Source organism: Lissotriton helveticus, chromosome 2_2 (assembly GCF_964261635.1).
Source record: "Lissotriton helveticus chromosome 2_2, aLisHel1.1, whole genome shotgun sequence".
NCBI classification, from domain to species: domain Eukaryota; kingdom Metazoa; phylum Chordata; class Amphibia; order Caudata; family Salamandridae; genus Lissotriton; species Lissotriton helveticus.
Genome location: NC_136060.1, coordinates 177,885,927 through 177,905,217, shown reverse-complemented (window position 1 = coordinate 177,905,217; position 19,291 = coordinate 177,885,927). Strand labels below are relative to the sequence as shown.

Here is a 19,291-nt window from a genome sequence, read left to right as displayed (position 1 = left end):
GCCGACTGCGGCACTATCACGCCCGATCCAATGTGTCCAAGATACGTGCAGAGGGCTCTGGCTGGTCTGTTAGGGAACCTAATAAGAAAGAGGCCTTTCAGGCATACTACCAGCACATATACACCAAAATGGGAGAAGAACTCCAGGATTGCCCATGGCAGCCGCTAGCCCCCAGCATTGTGCACGATTTGAACGACCCCCTGTCTATGGAGGAACTCCATGCGACTCCTAAAGAGCTCCCAAATGGGAAAACGCCAGGGCCAGACAAACTCACACCCGCTTTCTACATGGTCTTTTCCCAGCAACTGCAGGACCATCTGCTTGAGTTCTGCAACTCGTTCACTCATGTCACTGGCCTCACACCGACCATGTCCAATGCTGAGATCATACTGATCCCGAAGCCTTGTGAATACCTGACTCTTTGCTCATCCTACAGCCCAATACCCTTTCTAAATACTGATGCAAAAATGTACACGAAAATGCTGGTTAACTGCCTTGAAGCACTCCTGCTCAGCTTGATAGAGCCTGACCAGGTCAGCTTTATAAAACGCAGGCAAGGTCCTGACAACCTCAAGCAGCTTGCCCACCAGGTCGATAAGGTCCACAGGCATAACATTCCAGCTCTCCTTCTGTCACTAGATGCCGAAAAGCCCTTTGACAGGGTGAGCTGGAACTTCCATCGAGTCGTCCTCAAAATAGGATGATGCCTCAACATGACCAGCAAATAACGGCCTCTCATGTGGCTCCTTCATGGACCATTCGGGTCAATGGCCAGTCAACCTGCTCCTTCCTCATCTCCTGAGGCACTTGACAGGGCTGTCCTCTATCCCCCTGGCTGTTTGCCCTAGCTGTTGAGCCTCTAGCCATCCGACTCCGGCAAACTGGACCATTATGCGCATCGCCTTTTGGAACAGGACAGAAAAGTTCTGTTATTTGCCAATGACCCGCTCCTCGCCCTAACTGAGCTGGAGTCCTCCCTTCCAGCAGTGGTCCAAGCCCTTTAAGCATTTGAGGCAGTATCTGGGTGCAGAGTCAACATGGCCAAATCACAGGTGCTCAGTCTTACCATTCCACAGCTCCACCCCCCTTAATTGCAGCCACTAGCCCCATTCCATTGGTCGCTGCACTCTGTCCAGTATCTCAGCCTCACTATCACTAATACCCTTTACAAGTGGCCGCAGGCGAAATGGCCGCACTATGGAGGTCCTAGAGGATCTCCGGAAAAGTCAATCACTCCACATTTCCTGATTGGGTCACATCAACATAATCAAAATGAATATCCCTCCCAGACCATATCCCGCACTTTACACTGGGCGGCACACGGGTGTACTGACCGCCCGGCCCCTCAGGAGCCTTTTTGAAAGCCCTAGATGAGGTAATTGTCCCGAGGGCCCTTTGCTTTTCAAACTTTCTGCTTCTTGGAGATTTTAATATCCATTTGGACTGTGTGGAGGCTAGCAATACCAGGGAATTATATGATTCATTTAACATGGTGCAACTTACTCAATGGATTAACTCACCGTCCCATAGTGGGGGGCACATTTTAGATCCAGTATGTTAAAATGTCCCTTTATATATTACGGTACCCCTTCAAGTATCCTGGTCTGATCATTTCTTGATACAGTTCTCTTGGACCATTGTGCTATCTCCCTTATCTAAGGAGTTTCCTCAAGGCTGACCCTTGACAAGAATTGATTCGGCTACCTTTTGCCAGGCACTGTTGGACACACGTCCTACTCCCACCACTAACCTGAATAGTGCGCTGGTGAGCCTTACTCACTGGATCTCCCAGGCAATTGAATTCCTAACCCGCCCAATTGGAACAGACGAGCTAGAAACGCCTCTTCAAAACCCTGGTATTCCAGCAAGCTTAAGGAATTAAAACAGTCTTGTAACATATTGGAACGCAGTTGGAGACAGGCATATTGCCCCTTGGCTAAAACAGTACTAAGGAAGGCCCAGAGGGTATATTATGCTGCTATTACAGAGGCTAAAAGTTGCTTCTATGCGGAACGTATTGCCAAGACCAGAAATAACTCTAAGGAAAATGTTGCCATTGTCCAGAGTTTTTTAATGCCCAGCGCGGATCGTACTTCCCTTTCTGCCTCCACCGAATGGTGTGAGAAGCTATCACGCTTTTTTATTGATATTGGATTGATGCAATCCAGGACAGTTTGGGGACAAGTTCCCCCGGGACTTGGCCAGTTCGACCATTTCTGTTTCCATCCGCCAGTTTCCCCCCTGACGGGGTTCTCACCCTTTGCCCCGCTTGACACACTGTCCATTCTTAAATCGCTTAAATCTGGCTCGCTGACTCACCCGGGCCAGGCTAGGCTGCTTACAAGGGCAGTGGAGGTAGTCAACCCTTAGGTTAATAACATCATAAATCCATCGCTCCAGACTGCCAAAGTTCCTCTGAACTGGAAGCAGGCTAAACTACTACAGCTATTAAAAAAGTCCTCTCTAGACCCCGCCACACTTGCTAGCTATAGACCTATATCTTTCCATCCGGCCGTGGCGAAGGTGTGTGAGAAAGCAGTTTTTAAACAGTTATCCACCTTTGTTGAGGCATCTGGCGCCCTCCATCCAGCTCCATCAGGATTCAGGACATCCTATAGTACAGAGACGGCTCTAGTCAAAATGTCTGAGGCAATAAGGGAATGCTTGGATGCAAGTGTCAGAGCGGCTCTGATTTTATTGGACCTCTCTACCGCCTTTGACACGGTACCCCACCATCAACTGCTTGCTCGCCTCTCAAGTATTCGGGTTTCTGGACGGGCCTTGGACTGGCTCAAATCCTTCTTAGAGGACAGAACCATAGCAGGTATGGCAGCCTCTGTTCTTCTCGGCCCCTAGAAAGGTGACTACGGGAGTTCCGCAGGGCTCCACTCTGAGCCCCCTGCTTTTTAATATTTATGTTACGCCCCCTGATTTACTTAGCAGAGGAGCTGTGAGCCAAGATTATTGCCTATGCTGATGATACCCAGCTCCTCTTCACCTGGAAGAAAAATTACCTGTCCCCAGGCAAAGTTGTCTCTCTGATGTTTTTAAATGGCATGCACTGGCACAGCTGAAGTGCAACGAGGACAAGACGGAGGTACTTCTGTACAGATCCTTTCCCCCGCATTTTAGAGAGACTCTTTGACCCACTTAATACCCCCCGCCAAATTCTGTCGGCATCCCTACTAAGAACTTGGGGGTCTGGTTCTGTAATCCTGATGGCCTCGGGATCGGGTAACCTCACACCCTCTGGCACCCACAGATCAAGAACTGAGAACAGACAAAGCGGGGTAAGCGATCAGCTATTTATTATAGGTATAGTGCTTAAGGGTACGGCAGATGTTCCAACCGTCCTCTGCACGAATGCCAGTCCTGGCACTCCCCAACAGAGGACACCGTGCTAAGTAATGGCCGACAAAGCCACTCGAGTATATACACAAGATGGTTGTTGTCGTCCTCCGCACTCGTGTCCGACCTGACACGCTCCAACGGAGGGCAAAACGAAATAAAGGATAACGAAAAAGCCAGAAGAGTTCCTTACGCTCGATAACCCTCGAGCGGGGACTGGCAAAGGCAGTCGTGGACTGGGTCCCACGCGCTCGATAACCCTCGAGCGGGGATAGGCCGCAATTGGTGGAATAGTGTTGTCCTCCGCACTCGTGTCAATCCTGACACGCTCCAACGGAGGGCAAAACGATATAAAGGATAACGTAAAGCCAGGACAGTTCCTTCCACTCGATAACCCTCGAGCGGGGACTGGCAGAGTCTATGAAGGGATAAGTCTCAACCGTTCGAGAACCCTCGAGCGGGGACTGACAAGGTCTATGGAAGGGTTAAGTCTCAACCGCTCGAATACCCTCGAGCGGGGACTGACAATGTCTATGGAAGGGTTAAGTCTCAACCGCTCGATAACCCTCGAGCGGGGACTGACAGGTTAACGACTGTGGCGGAACACGAACCCCCGTTGCTGACAGGGACGAGTTGCTCGCAAGCTCTCCTTTCCCCGCACCAGCGTCTCGCGCTCGCGTAGACAACTCAAGGAATCACGGGGCTCACCTTCTCCGAAGCGTCGGCGTTGCGGTCTCGTTGCAAGGAATCAAAATATCCGACGCTGACTGCTGGCGTCCCGACTGCCTTTATGGTGACGCCCTCCGCGAGTGTTCTGCGCTAGGTCCTCTGGGTATTGTAGTTCGACTCGGATGGCCTCATGGAACTTGTGGTTCGTAGTCCGTGTTCGTCGTTACGGCTTTCAGTTGAGTGTCTTAACAGGTTCAGTGAAGACCTCAGGTTCTCCATGAAGATAAAGAAACTTGCGGGAGTGTGCTTTGGCATGGTGAAATCACTCAGAAAGTTATTTCCCCTGTTACCTCGATCAGCTAAGGAAATGGTGACTAGTGCTCTAATCCTGTCACGCTTTGACTATGCCAATGCTTTGTACATTGGCTTGCCTGGCTACCATATAACAAAATTGCAAACAATACAGAATGCGGCTGCTAGGGTTCTGCTCTGTATCCCAGGAATACCAAACATTAATCAACACATACAGGATCTCCACTGGCTTCCCGTGGCCTGCCGTGTCCAGTTTAAAGCCCTTACTTTGGCGCATGGAGCTCTACACGGATTGGGGCTACTTTACCTTAGGAGACGCTTCGCCTTCTATGTTCCTCGAAGGCGCCTGCGTTCCGCTGCGCAGCGTCTGGCTGTCATCCCCCGCTTCCACCTTACTGGTATGGGGGGCAGCTTCCTACCTTTTAAGGCAGCTGAAGCTTGGAATTCTCTTCCGCTGGAACTGCGCAACATCCAAGATACTAGGCTGTTCAAGAAGCCAGTCAGTCAGTCAGAAAACTTTATTATCGGTTGATATCCATAAAACCAGAAGTACAAAATTACATAGGGCAGCATTTTGACCAGCAGTAGGCAACAATACAAGATATACATAATTTACGCAATTTTCATTATACCAAAACAATATATATATAGCATTTAAAACATTTAAAAACTAGCAGATAAGATTAAAAGCAGCCAGACATGATTTAAGTTACAAAAAACCCTAGTAAGTGCAGAGTGATGTTGGAACATTTGGGGCGGTTAACATTTTAATTTTTGCTCCTCTAGTACACCACATAGAAAATAAAAATCTTGAAGACGCAAACACGGTCAGAGGAGAAGAATCATATTTTAGCAATCGGTACACATCCCTATAATCCCTAAAGCCCCTGGACTTACATATTGATAAGATCTATTTGGCCCTAGCTTTGGAGTACAAAGAGCAAAAGAGCAGGACGTGCAGATCTGTCTCTTCAGCATGTTCGCACCCCGGGCATAGGCTAAGTGCTTGTTGGGCCACTGACCAATTGCTTGTTACAGCCCTCACTGGGAGAGACCCATGTCTAAATTGGACGTATAATTTCTTTGCCAATGGTGGTTGAATGTCGTCCAGGAATCTCTCAAAGTGATACTGATCCGTAACCTCAAGAAAACAACTGGTCAACTTACCCAATGATGGTTTACATATCATCTGGTCAATTCGGAATTGGTTGAGCTCTTTAACGAGTGTTCTCCTAGGGGACAGGGCACACGCGGGTTCCGGGGAAGTCCACAGGTCACCCATCCCCAAGGCCTGGCAAAGCTGTTTCACGTGCTTTAGCCAGGGGATTTTCCCCACACCCCTCCACGTCAATAGGTGACTAAGTTCCTCCCGATAACTAATAAGCTCGGGTGTAGACCATAGTCTCCTCCAATATAAAAGAGGATGATTAGGGATGACTTCCAGTAAGGGGGCCAGGCCCAGGTCAAGGCGTAGCGGGATCAATGGTATACTCTGTGGGAGTCTCAATAGTCTTCTAATGAAGTTATTCTCAGTAGTAGAGAATGAAGAGGTGTTAGCATGACCCCATAACTCTACTCCATAGAGCGCTCCGCCTCTCGCCTGACCTTTATAAATTTCTAGTGGCGGTTCCACGATTTTAGATGAGCACTCATTGTGTACCTTTAAAATGCCTCCAACGGCTTGAGCCAACTTCTTGTTTGCCTTGGCTATATGGGTCCCCCATTCCATCTTGTCATTCAAGGTTACCCCTAGATACTCGAAAGTGGAAACTCTTTCGAGCACCGTGCCATCCATGTTAGGGAGGGGGCAGTTAGGAAATTTAGAATTAAAAAACATAAATTTGGTTTTGGAGAGATTTATTTCCAAATTTCTTAGTCTGCAAAATGCACAGAAAGCCTCTAGAGTTCACTGTATGCCCCCTGGGGATTTAGATAATAAAAGGGTGTCATCAGCGAACATCAGGGCTGGGATTTTGCGAGCTGCCAAACTTGGGGAGTCTAAATCCCTCGCGCCCAAAAGATGTTTAATCAGACCATTTAGAAATAGAGAGAAAAGCGTGGGGGCTAACGCACCCCTGCCTCACACCCCTTTCCACCGATCCTCCCATACCTAACTCTTGCAAACGTTCCCTGGTGTAACCGTTTGAATAGATGGCACAGGTACGCTGGGACTCCAATCTCCAACAAAACCGCCCATAGCTGCTCCCTCTGGACCAAGTCAAACGCAGATCGAAGATCTACAAAGGTCAAATACAGAGTACCAGACCCCATAGTCACCGTCTTCCAGTAGACCATCTGTAGTCTAAACAGTTGGTCGATGGTGGAAACTTTGGCACGAAAGCCCGCTTGTAGGGGTGTCAGGATGTGATGTTCGTCCATCCAACATTGCAACCTAGATAGTAAAATCCGGGCCATTAATTTCTGCAAGACGTCTATGAGACTAATGGGGCGGTAGTTGACCGGGTCCAGTGGGGAGGCCTTTTTGTGGATGGGGATAATCTCAGCCCCCAACCAAGTTGGAGGAATTTCCATACCACAAAGGATGGCGTTGAAATAAAGACAGAGATAGGGGACCCAAACCTTTTGTTCGCTCAGAAACAGATCGCCCGGTATACGATCCAAACCCGGGGCCTTTTCACTCGCCAAATTTTTGAGGGCCTCCTGAGTTTCCCTCAGATTAACTGGATAGTAATCCGGGTTCAAGGAAACTGCTGGAGGCAGAGTACTAGTATGAGCGAAAAGGTGCTTGAGATGCGCTATCCATACCTCTTCACTCAGATTTGGTGTTATAGCACGAGCCAGATCTGTCCAGGTTCCAAAATGCCCTATAATTGTGTGTATCCAGAGCGTCCTTGATGTCTTCCCATCTACGGGCCTACCAGTCCGACTTAGACTCTGCAATAATCCTTTTATAATTGAGTCTGGCCCCTCTTAAGCTCTCGACTGAGCCGCATTTCGCCTCCCTACAGGATTTATTGAACCACTGCTCCTGCATTTTAAACCGTGCCCTCCCATTGGCTGGTGTGTAAAAGTAGTCTGCTAGGGAGGTGATTAAGTTGTTGTGGATAAGCTCATGCGCCCGAAAATTAGAAGGCTCATTTATGGCCGGAAGATTAAAAGCCTCAGCTAAGGAGGAGGCAACTTGTTGATAGAGCTCCGCTATTTTATCCGGCGCTAGCACAAACTTGGCCCACTTAATACGTCTGCCTCCTGTCGCTGCAATTAAGTTAGGGTTACTCTGTAAATCACACTCCCTCGCTCCCGATTGACTACCCAATGCGAAATTTAGTTCCAGGGTTGGGAGATTGTGATCGCTGTCCACCCTATCGATTACACTAAATGACTTAATTTGTAACCAAAATTCGACATTAACCATGATGTAATCAATGGTTGTGGTTTTCCCCAGTCTATTAAAGGTGAACTTCCCAGGAACATCGGGAGCAATCCTGCCATTACAGGCTCTAAGAGAGTGAGAGACTAGAAGCTTGTTAATCTGTAATGCCAGTGGGGTCAGACGCTTAACTGGGTATACAGAACACTCCTGAATATGCCAGATAGCATCCTCCTCTGCGGTCACAGACGGTATACCTGCCAAAGGTTCGAAATGGCAATTAAAGTCACCTCCCAGTATTTTATATTTGAGAGAGGAGTGTACTGACGGAAGTTCATCAAGGGCGTCAATCAGAGGCGACCGCTTCGATAGAGAACAAGGGCGCTGATAGATGTTAAATATCGCCATTGACGTGCCGTCTAGTAATTTAAGGGCAATGCCCAGGATATCCGGGGAAGGCAAATCAATCGCTTTCACAGAACACCCCAAGTGAGTGGCCACCCATATACACAGTCCCCCTGATGGCCTACCCCTTGCACCCTGTAGAGCTGGTAAATGATAGGTTGCAAAACCCACCCTAGAGGGGGCAATAGTCATCCAGGTCTCTTGGAACAGACACACATCATAGCGATCCACCAGTTCCCCCCATTCTGGGTCTGATAACTTAGCACTCAGCCCTGCTACATTCCAAGACCCTATTAGTGAAATACAAGGGTGTTGCCTTACAGGATCAACTATAATCAGTGGTGAACTACTAATACAGGGGATACCTTCTCTATTATCCATCCCGGACCCCTCCCCTTGAGGGCGCAGCTTAGAATTTACAGTGGGTAGGAGCATCCATGAGTCCGCCTGAGGGGCCCCACCGACGATCTCGAGATGCTCCCCAGCTTGCCTCACACCTTCTAATGCCACCTGCCACCCAACTGGATTAGAGTCTATATCCGAGTGCCAGGGTAGGAAAGTTAGTCAGTCTACATTATTCAGTGGACTGAATCTGTTCTCCACCGGGATATTGTATTCCGATGTCTCACCACTCTTATGAACCGACGATAAGCCGTATACCCCGGGGAACCTTGCCTGTGGATAGAAATACCCTAGGGGAAGGGGAATGATAGGGCCCTGTTGTCGGGGGCCAACCCAATCCAGGATGTGGTTGACCACACAAGGATCTCAAAAATTGATGATCACACAGTCCCCTCCCCTGTCCTTAGGTTTACTCCCAATCCAATTAACTCTTCTGGCAAATAGGATTTCCCCTTGACCTGAGTTCGATTGTGGTCTACATTTATTCAACCAGAATATGATCTTATTTTTTAACTCGGGAAACGTTTCTCCTCGCTCTCCTGACAGCTGTGGTACTCCAGCTAAAACCACCACATACGGAGAGGCCTCAGGTGGGAGTTGGATACTGGGTAGTGGTTGTCTGGTGACTTTAATGGAAGATGTAGTGGAAGGCTTCTGTGTTACCAACCCCTGATTTAACATCTGTTTATCGAACCCTGCTGAGGTTGGAAATGATTTACTAGGGCCAGGACTTACACTATTTGTGTGTCTACTTGGTGGAATAACGGGGCAAGGGGGAGTGAAAACAGTGGGGCAGATGGTCAATGTCGGTTGGTCCGGCCCTTGCACCCAATTATCTGGACGCAGCTCTACACCTCGACCTAGGCCTTGAGAAGGATGTTTAGTGTTGTCAACAGCTGGAATCTGGGGGATATTCCTAGTTGGTGGGGATAGCTGTGGGTTTATAGTGCTCTTGTTATTTAACATGGAAACAACTTTGTCAATTTTACTCATTACGATTTTTAACTGAGATTTAACAAGTTGTTCCATATGTTCTTGCAAGTCAATTATTAAGTGAGTAGCCCACAGCGGAGGAGCAAGGGTGGGGAAAGGAGGCCCCGCGTCAGCCTGATAAGCATCCGAAGCGGATGTATCTCTCCTAGCAGTTTTCTTTTGTAGTCTGGACTTCTTCTTTTTTTGGGCAATGTTTGGGTATCTTGTTGGCCACCCGAGAACCCACGTAGAAGAGTGGATTGGTGCGAGGACTGACTACTATCTCGATCTGTGCGCATGGAAGCTCCGCAAAGGAGGACGCAAGCAGCGAGTCAGGGGAATTGACTGTTAATAAGGAAACATCTGCAGGTGTCGTGGGAAGAGGTGTGGCAGTTAGCGTAGGGTGGGGTATGGCAGTTGTCAGTGAGAGCCGTCTTTCTGTGTTTTCTATGGCCGTGGCTACTACCCCTATGGTCTTTTGGAGCATTTTTTCAATTGCTGTTAAACTGGGAAGTTGGGTAGTAAGAGCAGCCTTTTGGCGTGTGTTAGGGCGAGTGGTGGGTGAATTGCTCTTACCCATTGTTCTCGTCATAAAGGTACTCACCAATAATACAGATACTAGTGGATATATATAAAATGGCTAAATTAAAACTTTTGTGAATAATAAAAGTACATAAAAAAACCTACTGAGGGTCGTTATATTAGAGTTGTCCCAGTTAAAAAAAAACAAAAAACAGAAAAAAGTGAATACTGACCGAATGATTACTATAAAATATAATTGATTACCACTGTGCTCAATGTCCCATCAGTATCAGCGTTGGACTGCCAAATGAGGTGGCCCAGCCCGGCCTCCTTCGGCCCCTGACGGCCACCGACAGCTCGCCCTTTGCCCGGCCGCGCGCGTCCCGCGTGGCGGGGGGCTGGTCGTTATACACCTTCCGGTTACGGGGGGGAGAGGCGTGATGTCAGGTGCGTGCCCCAGAGCGTCCTGGTCCTTGGAGTCCGCCTGTTAGCCCCCACAGCACAGCAACGACGATGCAAACGCGAGGAGTTTAAGAAGCCCCCGGTTGCAAGGGGGAGCGGTGTGATGTCAGGTGCATGCCCCAGAGCGTCCTGGTCCTTGGAGTCCGCCTGTTAGCCCCCACAGCACAGCAACGGCGATGCGAAGCGTCTCCGCTGAGCGGAAGACGCGAGGAGTTTAACAAGCCCCCGGTTGCAAGGGGGAGGGGCGTGATGTCAGGTGCGTGCCCCAGTGCGTCCTGGTCCTTGGAGTACGCCTGTTAGCCTCCACAGCACAGCAACGGCGATGCGAAGCGTCTCCCCAAGAAGCATCTCAAAACCCTGTCTTTGATTAAGCCTAGGTATGCATAGCCTCCTCTGCTTCCGACAATAGCACTCCGTGCCGGGACACTCTTGAGTATCTGTGCGCACTATAAATGCATCATAACATAACAGACTCCTCTACTTGTTCCAGTCCCACCCCACACCTATTTCAGCAGCGGACATTAAAAAATACAAGGAGACATAAGCTCTTTTATCTGGAAAGGGAAAACACACTGCATATCCAATGCCTTACTCATGCTCCCTATGAATCGAGGCTGCCTAGCATGTCTTAACCTGCAGGACTTCTACAGGGCTGTTCACCTCTGCTTCATCTTGCAATGGGTAGTTAGAGAAAGCAAGAAACACTGGCTACACTTAGACAGGGCGGTGGCCTGCAGACTGCTATGGGATCTGGCTTGGCTTCCAAAAAACCTACGCCCGAAGCACTTACATCTCTACCCTGAATCAAACAGTCTTGGAAATATGGGATAGCCTTGTAATAAGAAGAGACCTAATCACGTTCCCTTCCCAAACACCCACATTGAGTGCAAACCCTACTTTATACCTGCGCTCCCCCGGGACTCATTCCCGGCCTGGGTCAATGGCAAATGCAGAATATTGCAAGACCTCTTTCAGGGGACAGCTGTTAAATCCTTTGAGCAATGTAAAACTGAATTCCAACTCCCTAACTCCTCAAGACACCAATATTCCCAATTGTGTCATTAGGCACTACACCCTCCCAATACATTGGAAGCCAACTCATATGGTGGACATGCCCACCCATTGCACTGTTTTGGAGAGAAATCCTGAGCCACATAAAAAGCACTCTGGGCTACCCAATTACGGCAGACTACTGCACGGTTATTCTAGGCCTGCGTATAATGGCTCTTGAAGCAATGACACGTGGACTGGTGCCTGACACAAGATATCTCAGGTGCAGGGAAGCAGCTTGTAGCGCTAGGCTGGAAGTTCCCCGCTGCTCGCCCAAGAGATCCTGCTCAGACAAAGAATTAATAAGCCTCTGGCAGCCCCTTAGCACTTATATGCGTTTGCTAGAATACCTAAGCATTCAGCCATCCAATCCCCTTGCCCTTCACCTGTTTGACTAGGCAATAGGGAAAGGTGTTGCTACACACCTGCCCTTACTGTTGATCCAAACCGAGGAGAGTGCTATTGCCTCTAGGGCAGACCTCCCCTCATGCTGCCTTCCTTATCCATCCACCAACACAGCCTTCCCTGCATCCTGATGGAGACCTACTGAACAAGTTTTGTCGCCCTCTTCCCCTTTTCCCTTTAAATCTTCCTACGTTGTCCAAACTGGACCCCCTTTTTTCTCCCCAGGGAATAATGGCATAGGACCCCTCCCACTCTCTTCTCCTTTTTCCCAGTGGGATCCCCGCCTTTTTGCGTAGGCCCAGGGTAAAAATACACCAGCCCTTCTTCCCCCTCCTATATGGATGGAGCAGTAGCAGCTTGGCATCGCCTCACTCCATCTCATGACATGCCTAATGATAACGAATAACATCCTTTGGCATTGATCGCTGCTGCACATAACCTTTACTCATTCCATGGACCTCACTACCATTTTTCTCTTGTGCTATTGTTTATATTCTGCATGACTTGCCAACCCGAAGAGGTGTGGCGCCGCGGCCAGGGTGACTGACGCTGGAATCTGGGGACCACGGTTCGATCCCCGGCTCCGGCGGCAGGTTAGCCCAGCACCATGTGACTCTGGGCAATAGCTCGCTTAATCTTCCCGACGGCCCCCAGCGCCTAGAGACCCTTACGGGTGATTGTGAGCTTTACAAATGTGGACTTTACTTTTACTTTTAACCCTGGCCACGACATCCGCTCTTTGTATTCGTTTGATATGTTGTTGTATTACTTTGTGAACATTTAATAAAAAAGATATTGAGTTAAAAAAAAGTCTCAAGAACAAGCACTTTCTCTTTCTTTGTGCATCTACATCATAATCACATCGTATTCTTCCTTCACACTTAATGGTAATCATGCCTCTGCTCTGTTTGTACGGAAAAGACACAGGGCCAGATGTAGGTAATGCCAGATTACCGATTCTTAAATACCGATTCGGTATTTAAGAACTGGCAATCGGGATGTAGGTATTTTTACCGATTGAATTACTGAATCGGTAATTAATTATTTACAGATTTGGTAATTGCCATTGATTCCTATGGGCCTTGAGGCCCATTGGAATCCATGGCAATTACCGAATCGGTAAATACCCATTCGGTAAAATTACCGATTTTACAAGGGGGACAGGGTGTCACTTTGACACCCTGTTGCACCCCAGATTCTGGCTTGTGTGCAATGTGACACACATACATGCCCTTAGGGCATGTACACAGAAATTCATAATTTACCACCAAATATAATTTGGTGGTAAATTATGAATCGGTAATGGCCTGTGGCACTGTTTAAAGTGCCACCTACATCTGGATTTACCGATTCGGTAACTTTACCGATTCGGTATTTTACCGAATCGGTAAATTTACCATATCGGTACAATTCAGGCACCTACATATCAAATTCCAAATACCGGTTGGTAACGGCCGACCGGTATTTGGCGACCTACATCTGGCCCTTAGTCTATTCGCACAGTGACTACAATGATATTGATAAGCTTATGTTGTTACCCAGTAACTAAATCGTTTTTTTTATTTTGCAAATGTTCATATTAATATAGTATCATTTTTTTAAACAAATTTTGATTGGCATTTATCATATGCAGCAGTCAGGATTAATACATCTGTAACATCACATTTATCACTTTCCCAGCAGTTCCATAATTGACAGATCTCTAGCATTAGTATTATTTCAACAGTGATTGACATTACAGGGCTATCCATCAATATAAAGAATCTTATCATTTTTATTATCCTTCGAGCCCAATTTGGAATAATTATAGTTAGGGTTGTGTATAGCTACGGTACATCAACTGGTTGCACTATTTCTGCATCATATAGAGGATCTGGCCTCAGCAGTAAAATGTATCGAAGGGGTAGCCTATAACCTACTTCTCAACTGTGTAAACCTAACAAAACCAGTGCTGGGATCCCAATGTAGTAATGATCCAGAAATGTGTGGATTGGGACCGGTCTTGAACGAGATCTATTAATATAGTATGATATGGAGAAAAATAGATGAATTAGGAAAATAAATAGTGTTATATATGATCTAGTAAGTGGATATTTGTTTTAATATTTTATTGAATGGCGACGTAAAGTTGTGAATTTTTATAAAGAATTGAATGGAAATACACATAGTGTTTCCAAGATGGGAATGTGAATGTTACACCCTCTTATCTAGCATGAAACTTGAGGGGAGTTTCTTCCCAGGGAATAATTGTTCTTCACAGAGTAAAACATGTATATGTGCATACTTACATATGCTTCACATTTACACATGCAGAAGTATCCATCTGCTGGAAATTTCACATGAACGAATGTTACACATTGAAATATTCTAGTTATAGATTTTCTAGGGTACACCTGGAATCATTTAGGTTCTAGGAATATTCCCAACAGGGAACTCATGAATTCAATGCATCCTGGAAAAGAGGCTGTGTTTGGCTTCTGTGGCTTGCCTTAATAATTTATTTATATATTTACTTATGTTGCAGTAGGTACCATACATGTCTTAGTTTGAGCTACAGTTTTTTACATGTCTAAAACGGAGCAGGGAAGGTTTGTCCCGTAACCTCTGTCTCGCACATTATGCTTATTTTTAAAATACAAGATGGATGTGATGTTTCGAGACCACTGGACGTGTGGTACGGAGGCTTTTGCACTGTTTAGGCTGCATACCAATCGTATGCGAATCCTTAAAAAGTCCGATTTTTCCTCCAAATGTATAAGCAAGCCTAGAAGGCCAACATTCCTATTTTAAACCGTTAGGATTTGTGAATTATGCCTTTTCCTATTAATTTTGTAGGGCATAAGGGGGAAATAAAAAGTAGACAGTAAGGGAGGTTTAAAAGTTGCTATGTGTTATCATTAAAAAATTAATACTCGTTAATAAGCTTTGTTACAAAACACATTTATTTTGCAGTGCTGATCAAATGCATAGAGGCATTCCTTAATGTATAATGCAAGGACTTTAAGTGACCGAAAAACAATCTTTATATTCATAGCTATAAAACAAAATTGGCAGCTGCTCTTGCAAGATGTCGAATCAAATATGATGCTCTTACGATTGACTACATTCTACCTGAAATTGTGCGGAGTCAAGAACGGAGAGCCTTCACTATACCCTTGTATGCCTGGGTTAACACCGCAAAAATCAGGTAATCTAAAAAAATTGTTGGTTTTATTTACACCTATGTTGAAAAATCAATATTTTCACATTTATTTATAATTTATAGACTGTATGTGTCCAGAATATCAGAAATTATGTGTTGTATGCAGGTTAAGGTGGGAAAATGTGAAATTTAGTCCAGATGGCATATTCATTTCCACTATAGTTCCCATAAGTCAGTTACTCTGTTGTTATGTTATGTTAGTTGCATTTTAATGCGCACAGCTGCTCCAGCAAAGGAGCGTCCTGGCGCAGGGAAAGGTAAACACAACACAACACTAGGTCCGGTAACAAAAAGCAAACAGTAAAAGCTAGAAACAATTAAAACAGGAAGGTTTTCAGGGCCCTACGGAAAGACATTAGGTCATTCGAAAGGCGGATTTCCAAGGGGAGCGCATTCCAGAGGGTTGCGGCTTTCACGCGGAAGGAGCGACCCCCCATCCGACTAAGTCTGAAGCGGGGGACGACCACCAAGGACTGTCCAAGGGATCGTAGTGAGCGGGTAGGAACATAGGGAGAGATCAGTGTATTCAGTATTCCGGGTGCCAACTCTCTCAGAATTTTAAAAACCAGGCAGAGAGCCTTGAATTGGATACGCTTGCATATCGGGAGCCAGTGCAAGGACCGCAGGGTGTTAGAGGTGGGGCAGGTTCGAGGCAGACCAACCACCGCCCTAGCCGCCGCGTTCTGGACTCGTTGTAAACGGAGAATCTCGGCTTGGTTCGCTCCTAAAAGGAGAGAACTGGCGTAATCCAACCGCGAGATGATCATTGCTTGAATGACCAGCTGTCTTGTAGGAGCATCGAAGAATCGCAGCAGGGGTCTTAGCCCGCGTAGTACTCCAAAACAGCAGGCCGCCACTCTCTTTGTATGAGTCACAAAGCTTAGCGTGTGGTCAAGCCATACTCCGAGATTCCTGAGTTCCAGGACAGGGGCCGGCGCTGATCCCAGCTCTGGAGGCCACCATTCGTCCCCCCAGTGGTCCGCTTCCCTTCCAACGATCATCACCTCTGTTTTTGACGCGTTCAGCTGGAGACAGTTGTTATTCATCCAGCTGGCCACCTCTCTCAGTCCACTTCGGAACCTGAGGGCATCCTGCTTGGCATCCCCGCTGATCGTAACCGCCAACTGAGTGTCGTCAGCATAGGAGACCATGGTAAGGCCCCATTGCCTGACGACCTCAGCCAGCGGCTGCACGTACAGATTAAAAAGCGTGGGACTCAGCGAGGAGCCCTGAGGGACCCCCAGGTCCAAAGGATGGTACTTGGACTGAAAAGGAGGGGTGGCAACGCAGAAGGAGCGATCACTGAGGAAGGAGCGGAACCACTGCAGAGCTGAACCACAAATGCCAATGTCCTGCAGGCGGTGTAGCAAGATGCGATGGGAGACAGTGTCAAAGGCAGCGCTCAGGTCTAGTAAAATAAGCGCTGCCGTTTGACCTGCATCGAGCACACTTCGCAAATGCTCAACCATTGCCAGAAGGGCCGTCTCGGTGCTGTGGCCAGCACGAAACCCATTCTGCGTGGGATCCAGGACATTCACAAGGGTCATATGCTCCGTGAGGGCCCGATTTACATGGGCCTCCATAACCTTGGCCGGCCAAGGGAGCAAAGATATAGGGCGGTAGTTTTCAGGTCTCGATGGATCCAAAGATGGTTTTTTTAGGATCGGGGAAACCACCGCTTGCTTCCATTTGGCAGGGACCAGGCCAGAGGTTAGGGAGAGGTTAATCAGGGAGCACACTGCTGTGCGGCCCTGAAAAGCAACGTCCCTGAAGAGAGCAGATCTTACCGGGTCTGCAGGCGATCCAGACTTGACTCGCAGGGCCCACTTTGCGAACTCCTCATTGGAGATGGTAGGAAGGGAGTGCAGCGATGGACAGCTGCTAGAGCCGCTCCAGGGAATCACAGGAGACAATGTGCTTGGAAACGCCAGATAGATCTTCCTGACTTTATCCAAAAAGAAGGTGGCTAGGGCTTCACAGTGGGCAGTGGAACTGTCCAACTGTGGGGGAACTCTCTTTGCCATTAAGTCTTTTATGGTCTTAAAGATGGTTTTAGTCGGGTTAAGGCTATTTCGAAATTCGGCTGCGTAAAACGCCGCCCGGGCCCTGCATATAGCTCGATGGTAAAGCTTAACTAAGGCCAGGTAGATGGATTTCTTGTCGGCATCGTACGACTTACGCCACACCCTTTCCGCCCGTCTGCAAGAGGACTTCATTGCACGCAGCGCGCTGTCATACCAAGGGCTAGCCTGCCGAGGACTGGATTTGCTGGAGATGATGGGTACCAGGGCGTCCAGCGCCCTGGTAATCCAGTTACAGAACCGGTCATAGCCCGAGGTGGCATTCAGCAGGGGACCTAATGGCTCAGCACCCAAAATACGGTGAAGGTCCTCTAACCTAAGTTTGTTCCAGTGACGCCGGGGTATCCGCAAAGGAGGCGGTATAGTAGGATTAGCAGGGAGGGGAAGCCAAGCAGACACCAGATAGTGGTCAGACCATATCACAGGATCAACCGCCACAATCCGAACATCAGAGAGAGTGGTAAAAAACGGATCAAGGGTGTGGCCGGCCACGTGTGTAGGCTGAGAAATAAGCTGGGTCAACTGCAAAGCCTCTAAATCGGCCAAAAAACCACTGATGGCCAGAGACTCTAACCTACTCTGAGAAGTTAACACTATTAGTATTTTCCATTAGCCGGGTACGAAAGCATGCAATTGTTATGGGGGTTAACCTTGATGGTATATGCCTTTATATGGTTATACTAAACCAGGTGGTTTTCGCTTATTGAGGTTGGACCCTAAAAAACATATGACTTGGAACTTTAAAGACATCAGTAATAAAGTCAGAACAAGAATTCTCATGCAATTGGTCTTGATGATGAAAATTATCTGCTGCTCATTAATAAAGCACATTTCCTAGCCAATGAATGTCAATTCATAGACTGTTATCACTACATACACTTTGTGATCTTTGTTTTAATTAGAAGTTCATTGGGAGTTGGCATACTGATAAAGAAAAGTGTAAAGTTTAGCATTGACAAGCGATGGGTGGACTATTTAAAAAAAAAATAGTCTTTAGTCTTTTCAGATTATGTATGACATAACATATCCATGTTAGTTCAATTAAATCTGACCCATTGGACATGGTAATAGCAACTCTGTCTTTACATAACAAATCACAGCTAACCACAAACAAATACGGAATAATGCACACTGTACCCATCTACCGACACACCCTTGCCCCCATTATGTCACAGCTGTATTCCATCCTATCAACATGTTAAATATTTCTTTAGCAGTCAATAAATGGGAAGTGCTGTTGTGATTTAAATAATTTCTTTATATCACACAAATCATGCTGCCCTCATCCATACTCCCATTAATTAAAACAACTCACCACAACTTAAACCCCACAAATCCCATCTCATCTCAGTCCACCCCTTTCGCTATTCCTGAGTCACCCCGGACTGATTAATAGAGACTCATAAAGGTCTACCATCCGCAGGGTCATTGAGTAGCCTAGCCAGCTCAGCCTATGTCATGAAGTCTGCTAGTTTTCTGTGCCACTGTGTCCGCTTCATGAGTATTTCCTTATCTACTTATGGCAGCCTCACACTTTGCCACCTTATAGCTATTATCTTCTTCGAAAGGATTATTCCCACTAACTGAAATTTTCTAGCCATTTTCCCCTTTTTCTCTATCAAAGAGTGCAATTCTTGTTAAAAACTCTCACCATTAAAATATCAGGCTGTGAGAGAAGCTTGAAGGCCTCAGGAGAATGGAAGTGAAGGGGAATGACCAAGCCAACAGGAAAGATCGATCACCCATTGTGACTGTGTCTTTCCTCCCTATGGACCCAGTACAAAGAGATCTATGGAAGAGAATGTCAGACTAGCATTTGCAATGCAATAGAACTTGCATTTGCGAAGGTTTGGGCTATTGGCATGGTAAATGACAAATCATTTTATTTATTTGTTTTGAACACCTGCAGCCGGTGCATAAACACTCACGTTGTACTTATAGTCGTTGCTTGCAATAAGCAAGGCTGGCAGTAACTGCACCTCTTTTACTGGCAGCCATGCTTCTTGTAAGCTAGGACTATAAGAACAAAGCACTTGGTTACCTACCGCTTGCAGGTTTTCAAAACACATAAATAAAATGCATTGTTATTTACTATGCCAGTAGCTCAAACTCTCGCAAATGCAAGACCTA

General features: G+C 47.0%; 1 protein-coding gene across 2 annotated transcripts in view; it reads left to right on the top strand.

Annotated features, from left to right (window-relative positions):
• Window positions 1-19,291, top strand: part of NSUN7 (NOP2/Sun RNA methyltransferase family member 7) — a 972,952-nt gene that overhangs the window by 419,309 nt on the left and 534,352 nt on the right. For both annotated transcript variants that reach the window (XM_078678273.1, XM_078678274.1), the window contains one exon: window positions 14,913-15,065. In XM_078678273.1, coding sequence (XP_078534399.1) covers window positions 14,913-15,065 — 153 coding nt within the window. The remainder of the gene's footprint in view (window positions 1-14,912; window positions 15,066-19,291) is intronic.